General features: G+C 33.4%; 1 protein-coding gene across 5 annotated transcripts in view; it reads right to left on the bottom strand.

Annotated features, from left to right (window-relative positions):
* The window catches only part of NECTIN3 (nectin cell adhesion molecule 3), a 136,600-nt gene that overhangs the window by 73,496 nt on the left and 54,164 nt on the right, over positions 1 to 8,940 (bottom strand). For all 5 annotated transcript variants that reach the window (XM_081797319.1, XM_081797320.1, XM_081797318.1 and 2 more), the window contains exon 5: positions 4,181 to 4,332. In XM_081797319.1, the coding sequence (XP_081653445.1) occupies positions 4,181 to 4,332 (152 nt within the window). The remainder of the gene's footprint in view (positions 1 to 4,180; positions 4,333 to 8,940) is intronic.

The following is an 8,940-nucleotide window of genomic DNA, read 5'->3' on the forward strand; positions in this document are numbered from 1 at the left end:
AAAAAGAGTAACCAACAAAACAAAAACAAAAACAAACCAAACAAAAAAAAGTCCCTATTTTAAAATCTTATATAATTTTGTCAGTGGTTTAGAAATTTTTTAACCTGCCATCTCCTCCTCAACCAAATAAAGATAGCATAGCCTCACTATTAATATGATTCCATGGAAGAGGGACTATTGTTAATAATTATTTTGTATTTTAAGAATGCACATATATAGGACAATGCACACAAGATATTTATTCACATTTCCGAATTCTTGCCCCACTCCAAAATAATTACACTGAGAGTTAGAATTTGCATAAGGGATCAAATGGACTATTTTGTAATCACTAATAGTTACTTATCATAATTTAAAATCCTTTCCCACAGCATTCCTTATTTCTTCCCTGTTTTTTGATATTATTTGCAGAATGTGTAATAAATCAGTATATAACGAATGTAATGAACTAGTAGACACTGAGTTCTCTACAACCAAATGAAGTTTTTTTTTGTTTTTTTTTTCAAATTAATGAGTTCTGCCAAACAGGAAAACAAATAGTCCAGTAAGGCTTTTGTAGCTATAAAGTGTATTTTAGCCTAATATATTAAAAAAATAAATGAATTGATTTTTTTCTTTTAGACTTCATATGAATTATTTACATAACCAAAATCTATGAATTTTATAGTTTCCTAATTAAGTGTGGATTCTTATGCCAAATATTACACCTAATTCCTAAAATCAATAGGATTCAAAATTCAAGATTTGCACAGGAATATACTTTGAGTTTTAGGCATGGGAGAACTTACATGATATATAAAAATTTGTTCCTCTACTCTCAAAGAAAAATACAAAATATCAGGGGAAAACACACCAAGGACAACTAGAAAAATCACAATTTGCAGCAGTCATTTAGTAATGGACAAAGATTCACTGTACCTCCATGACTAGTAATTGAAGTTGAATATTGTAATCTTGGATCAATCACCTTTTGTCCAAATCTTACACTTACCAATGTGGAAAAAATGTAGAATAAAATTATAGTTTCCCTCAGAGTTGCTAACTCTGTTCTGAGTAGATCTTTTAGTCTCCAGTCATAAGATGCATTCACTTTAGAAATATTTTTAAAAATCATTTCCTAAATTTTTTTTATCAATTTTAATACTGAGGTAAAAAAAATTTTCTAGAGGAAAAAGGGTACATATAATTTACAATAAAAAAGATCAACAGCTTGATTGTTTACTCTGGGTGAATTATAGCCTTTCGTTCTGATAAAAGCCTACTAGGATTTACTAGTCATTTTGGAAAGGCAGTTATTATATCTAGGATATTTCATGTCCTCCAAGAAGCTCTCAGGGGTGATAACTAAACTCAACGTAGTGTACTGTATTAAATATTAAAGACGCTGGATAGAAAGGTAAAGTCTAATTCTAATGATTACTTAAAGAAAATCATCTTATATAATGCTATCTTTCTGAATCACTTAGTGGTAATTAACTGATTTTTTCATATTTACTCAAAATTTTATTTCCTCTTTTAGGACTTAGTAGAGATTGATCAAACAATGCGTGAAGTTTATCACCAGTGTTACGTTATTTCCCTTGTCAAAGAAAATAAAGCTATATAAAAGCACATTCTAAATTTTTAATTCTTTCCTGATTGTTTTCTTCTCAAATTTTTTCATTCATGCAAGAAAAGTTTACTGAACACCTATCACATGCCAAACATTACTGCAGATGGTGGAAATACAGTAGTGATTAAAGCAGATGAAAGGACTTATGTTCTAGTAGAAGTATAAACAGAAAAGCATATAAATAAAACATGTAGATGGTGTGTGGCAATAAATACCGTAAAGAAAAATAAGGCAGAAAAGGAGACAGGAGTAAAGATTTTAGAAAAGAGAAGTCTCAATTTTCAATTTTAATTATAGTCATGAAAGTGAAACTTGAGCAAAGACCTAAAGGAAGTGAGGGAAAGAGCTATAAGGATATCTGAAGAGCTTTCCAGCTGGAGAAACAGCAAGTCAAGGACTCTGAGGTAGCAGTGTTCCTGTTATGTTCAAAGAACAGCAAGGAAGCCAGCAACAAGGCCAAGTGAGCAAGGGATATAATAAGAGATGAGGTCATCTAGGACCAGAGCATGTATAGACCCTTGTAAGTCGTTGCAAGAATTGGTTTTCATTGTGGGTCAAATGAGAAGTTCGTGAAAGGTCTGCAGGAAAGAAGTGACCTGATCTGACATGCCCTTTACAAGGATCATTCTGGCTGCTCTTTTGAGGATAAATTAAAAGTAGGAAGATTAAATGGCTCTTTTAATAATGAAGTAAGGGTTGCTGATGGCTTGGGTCAGAATACTCACAGCAGAAGTGGAAAAATAGTAAGGTTCTACATATAACGTAATGGAAGAGCTGCCATGGATTTATTGATGGATTGGATGGGTTATGAGAGAACAACTGAAATCAAGAATAAGCATCAGGGATTAAACCCTGAGCAAATATAAGGATGGAGTTACCAATGACAGAAAGGAGGGAAACTGTTGGAGGAAGAGGTATGGTGGCAAGGGGCAGAAGAAAAATCAGGACCTCGGTTTTGAATGTTAACCCATAAATGCTTATTATACCTCTACACAGAGTTAGTGATTTTAATAGACAGTTGGACACATAAGTCGAAAGTACTGGGAAAAGGATCCAGAATGCCAAAAGATATAATAAATTTAGGGTATCATCAACAGAATCAGTATATATAAGAATGCCCAAATTGAGCCTTGATATTCAAATGATTACATAATAATACATTGAGCCTGAGATTTACAAGTAATATCCCACACCAAATTTTGTACAACAGAAACAAAAAGTAAGCATCCTTAGGTAACTACATTCTAAATATACATTCCCTGTGGCTTTAAGATCCAAGAAGTAAGGGAAAAGGAAAAGGAAAAGGAAAGGGAGAGACATTTAAGGGAAGAAAGGGAGACTAATAGACTAATATTTAATCTCATTCTGATTTCCACCAAAGCACTGCTACTGGCAGAAAGGGCTGGCTAGGGATGTACACAGCTCTAAGCTTCTTGTGAGATTCATGCAAAAATATATTTGCATCATCCCTATCATGTGCTAGGCACTAAGTAAGTACTGAGTATTCAACGGTAAATGAAGCAAACATAAATTGCTTAAATATGAGGATGGATAAAAAGTACACAAGTAAGTATACAACTACAAATTGTGGGAAATGCCATGAGAACATAATATGGGGGACTGTTCTTAGATTGAGTGATTATACAAAGAATATAACATGAAAGCAAGCTTAAAATTTCTCTAAAAATCTAACTATTCAGTTTTACATAATTACATAATTGCCATACAAACCTGCTTTTCTCAAGGTTCTCTTCCTTTTTCCTTTAATTTTCCATTGTTTAGACATGAAGATTGCTATATTCTTGTAGTCAGTAAGTAGATGCTCAAAATATTTTATATAATTTTTATAAATGAGCATTACATTGATAATTTGTTATTTATAGCCACACCCACGAAAAATATATTTTTAGCTCTAAATGTATTTTGTGAGTACCGAATTTATATACTCAAATTAATAAAACACTCATAGCAAAACTAATGGTAAGTTCTTAGTGGCTTAAGGACTGACAATAAGAAACATCTTAAATTTTATTTCATTAGAACATTTTCAGTAGCATTCCTACTTCACTCTCAGTAACTCAATATGATATAGTTCCATATCGAGTGACAAACTATGTTATTTAATAACCCAGGTCATCAAAGTCAATATCCCATTTTATTTATGAGACACCTGTGTCAAGAGTAGCCACCAAAAAAACACACAAACAAACCCAGTGTTTGCTCTTGGGTGTAAAAATGAGAGAACCTAGAAAAGTACACACTACCTATAAAAGGAATACTTAATACTATGTAACTGAAAAATTAACTATAAGCAAAGATCTTAATTAAAATGTATATAAGCTTGCTGCATAGACATTTTGACATTTCTTCAAGTAAAGTAACACCACTTTACATATGTGGTTCAGGTAGGGTTACTTTATTATATTTCATTTTGATTATTTGGAAAACCTCACAGTGAGTAATCTGTATATTAGCAAATATAAATTACCAACTAGAACACAGTGTTATTATGACTGTTGTTATAGGAATAATTTAAGTAACTCATTTTGCGAGTAGATAGTAACTTACCTGAAATGTAGATGACCTTTTGATCACTTCTTTGACCAAGGGAATTGGTCACTTTACAGACATAAACACCAGAATAATTGAAAGTCAAGGGATGGACAAAATGAAGAGTATTGTCTGAAGCCAATAAACCATCAGGCCACTGTCCATCCAACCTAGATTTTAAAAAGCATGAAATTATTTTAAGCAGCTTCAGACTTTATTCATTGATAGCTATTTAAATAAAATATTATACTTTTGAGATGTTAGTGATTCAAGAACTGGCATTCCTTAGGTAGAATTCACTATGAAATGGAAATATGTAAGATATGAATTTTCATTTCAATAAGAATGAAGTAATTGATAAAATCCATTAAGAATACCCATTTTTTCAAAATAGCAATTGACATAAGTGCAAGAAGGCCAGCATATTAGAACGGGAGGGAAGGAAAGAAAAAAAATTAGGTGATTTTAAAGAATTATATTCAGAAAACTGGAAAACTAGAAAAATATATTATTTGAAGACCTACAGTATCAAAAGAATTAAAAAAAATAACTCTCAGTGAATAGATCTATTCATGATATATCTACAAATTTCTTAAGAAATTTAAGATAAAAGCCACTTAAGTACATAATGTTTTAGCACCTTCCATAACATATTTAAATATTTTTATGTAACATATTAAATATTTAACATATTCAATTCATACTGAGCAAATCTATACTGTGCCCCATTCAAAGATAGTTTCTAAAGCATCAAAAAGGGTCTTCTTATAAAATAATCTCATTTGTAAAGTGGGCATCTGTGACGGTAAAAACCAACGTGCCATTCTGCACCAATTAACAATTTTTAAAAATGGTGTCTATACTAATTTGGCTAAGAGGTCTAGTGTATGCATTACTATAAACCACAATAGGAATAAAATCCCACTATGACAACTCTAAAGCCATTCATTGCAATGGAACTAAGTATACTGTTATGCATCATACTGCCAACCTTAGGGTACCAAAAAACACACCAAGAGGCATTTATTTTGAAATTATTTTTAAAGCCCATTATTTTTTAGGGGAACAAAAAGTCAAGTAAACCAGGCACTCAACTATTACAGTTTGAGCTAAGCAGATTTTCAAAAGGTTCATTTATTCATTCACTCAGCCATCCATTATTTAATTGCCAGGAGCTTAATATTAACCATACTCTGCTCTGCTGGTGTTGCTGAGATACAGAAGTAAATAAGATACTGTATTTGCTTTCAATGATCTAAGTACACAGAAGACTGACAACTAATTACGAAGAGAATAAGAACAAAAAATAATAAAAAGGTAGAAAGAAACAAAACCAACACTGGACAATAGGAGGAATGATTTTGTTCTGCAAATCCAAAGGTCGTAGGTGGAAGAACAGTCAATAAAATCTTTTACAGTGCAGGAACTTCAATTTACATTGAAGAAAAAGGTAATATTCTTACATGGTTTAAAAAACAAAAACACCCAACCTTCTAAAAAACTTTGATAAGAACATTTGTACAAGCACCGACTTTCAAAAGATGAACTTCTAGGAGGATGAGAATGAATATGGAGTATATAAATACCAATTATCTCTCTACATTTTGAGGCCCAAATTCTAATCCCTTTAATTCTGAGAAATATAAAAATGGCTTATAATCCTTTAAAGTTGCTTATTCAAACAAGCCACAGTCAAAAAAAAAAATCTAAATATCACATTAAACTCACAGCAAATGACATGCTAAGCAACTTCTATACTCTTTTACCTATGTTACCTGGTTTATATTCATTGTCTCTACCCTTACCTCTATAATTTACTATTATCAGTGAGGAAACAAAGGATTAGAGAGGTTAGATGTCTTATTCAAAAAGACATTTCCAAGTACAGATACTAGGAAGGGAACTTGAAATTGTATGACTTTTAGAAATAACATACCACACATCTTAACCAATGACTGCTTCCCACTTTTAAGAAAATGTAAATGAAAAAAACCTTCTCTACTTTAAAAACTGCATTTTTGCTTAAAGACAACAGATTGACCAAATACACTGTTTCCTTACTCCCACAAAATCCCACCTAAAACAAGAGTAAAGGAATTAAAAGCTATTAAAAACCCACTAGGAGAAAGAGAACAGGAGGCAGAATTCATCAGATAAGATGTTTCAACAAACTTTTAGAAGTTTGAAAACAGACTGAGGAAACAATATATGCTATGAGCCACTGTTTCTCAGTCAAGAGTGATTTTGTCTCCAGGAGACAACTTGCAAGTCTGGAGACATTTTTGGTTTTCACAATGGGGTATGAGGCCAGGGATGCTGCTAAACATCCTGCAATTCATAGGATTGCCTCCTCCAACAAAGGTTTATCCAGCTCAACATGTCAACAGTGCCAAGGATGAAAAGCTCCACGTTGGGCTGAAGAAGTGCTTCCAAGGGGCGTATGAATGGGAATGCAGCCAATTTGGTCCAAGGGACCCAAGATTTGGAGTCTGACTCACTGTACTACTACAGAAGACCAGAGTGAAGCAGAGGGCTAGAATTATGGACATTAGTTGGAAGTTGAAAAAATAGACTCCTCTCAACTTTGTACAAATACTAGGCATTTATGTTTTAAAAAGAAGAATGAAGGTTAATTCAATAAATAAACTGAATGGCCACCAAAGAGGACTTCTACTCTTCCTGAGTGACATCTGAAGCTTCCCCAGGGAAATAACTCTCTACCTGATAATTCTAAATGGTATCTACTAATGAGTAGTCCCCACTATAAAGACAGAGTTTCCACTCAGAATTTTAATACATTTTAATATTTTAATGCATCACTGTGAAATGACTGGACAACTGAGAAAATTAAGGAATATCTACAAAATGAAAAACCAAACAAAAAAACAAAGGAAGAAGAGACAATAAGAAGCAGTAAAAACTCTCTGAAGAGGAAATAACTTTAGTATTGTGTTCCTAGGAAGAAACAAAACATTACATCCATAAAATGAGAAAAAATGCAATGAAATGAAAGAGAAATAAGAAAATGCTCTTAGAAATTAAAAGTATGGGGGCTCCTGGGTGGCTCAATCAGTTAAGTTGCCAACTCTTGATTTTGACCCAGGCCATGATGTTCGTGTCCTGGGATTGGGCTCTGCGGGAGTCTGCCTGAGGATTCTCTCTCTCTCTCTCTCTCCCCCGCCTCGGCCCCTCTCCCTACCCCCATAAATAAATCTTAAAAAAAGAAAAAAAAAGAAATTAAAAATATGCATGCCCCAAAAATGTTTTAAATCAATTAAGTCAATGGGGAAAAAAGTCCAGGAAATTTCCTAGGAAAAACAAAACAAAACAAAAAACTGTTTGAAAAATAAGAAAGCATGTTTAGTACACAATAAATAGGAGGTCTAGTAAAAGCAAATTAAAAAAAGAGGGGAAATGATAAAAAAATGACAAAATTATACATAGTTGATAGATACAAGTCTCAAGACTAAAGGCGGGCCCCAAATACTAAGAAATACAAATGAAAACCTTAGTATAACAGTTTGAAATTTTACAGATAAAGAGAATTAAGGATATTCTTTGAGGCTAAGAATTATTAGGCTCAGGGAAAACAAAGATCTTAGACAAAAGAAAACAGAATTCCAGTATACTACTGGCAGTAAATAATATTTACCTGTCATAGGGAGGCAGATCAACGAAACCAGAAGCTGGTTCTTTGAAAGAATTAATAAGACTGATAAACCACTGGCCAGACTTAGCCAAAAGAAAAGAGACAGGACCCAAATTAATAAAATTATGAATGAAAGGGGAGAGATCATGACTAACACCAAGAAAATAGAAACAATTATTAGAAATTATTATCAACAACTATATGCCAATAAATTAAGCAACCTGGAAGAAATGGATGCCTTACTGGAAACCTATAAACTACCAAGACTAAAAAAGGACGAAATTGACAACCTGAATAGGCCAATAACCAGTAACGAGATTGAAGCAGTGATCAAAAACCTCCCAAAAAACAAGAGTCCGGGGCCTGATGGATTCCCTGGGGAATTCTACCAAATATTCAAAGAAGAAATAATACCTATTCTCCTGAAGCTGTTTCAAAAAACAGAAACAGAAGGAAAGCCTCCAGACTCATTCTATGAGGCCAGCATTACCTTAATCCCCAACCCAGGCAAAGACCCCATCAAAAAGGAGAATTTCAGACCAATATCCCTAAAGAATATAGATTCCAAAATTCTCAACAAAATCCTAGCTAATAGGATCCAACAGTACATTAAAAGGATCATCCACCATGACCAAGTGGGATTTATCTCTGGGATACAAGGGTGGTTCAACATTCGCAAATCAATGTGATAGAACACAGTAAGAGGAGAGAGAAGAACCATATGGTCCTCTCAACTGATATGGAAAAAGCATTTGACAAAATACATCATCCTTTCCTGATTAAAACTCTTCAGAGTATAGGGATAGAGGGAACATTCCTCAAGTTCATAAAATCCATCTATGAAAATCCCACAGCGAGTATCATCCTCAATGGGGAAAAGCTGAGAGCCTTTCCCTTAAGATCAGGAACACGACAAGGATGCCCACTCTCACCACTACTGTTCAACATAGTACTAGAAGTCCTAGCAACAGCAATCAGACAACAAAAAGAAATAAAAGGTATTCAAATTGGCAAAGAAGAAGTCAAACTCTCTCTCTTCGCAGATGACATGATACTTTATGTGGAAAATCCAAGACTCCACCCCCAAATTACTAGAACTCATACAGCAATTCAGTAATGTGGCAGGATT

This window comes from Leptonychotes weddellii, chromosome 1 (assembly GCF_054177405.1).
Source record: "Leptonychotes weddellii isolate Sample4059 chromosome 1, ASM5417740v2, whole genome shotgun sequence".
Classification (NCBI taxonomy): domain Eukaryota; kingdom Metazoa; phylum Chordata; class Mammalia; order Carnivora; family Phocidae; genus Leptonychotes; species Leptonychotes weddellii.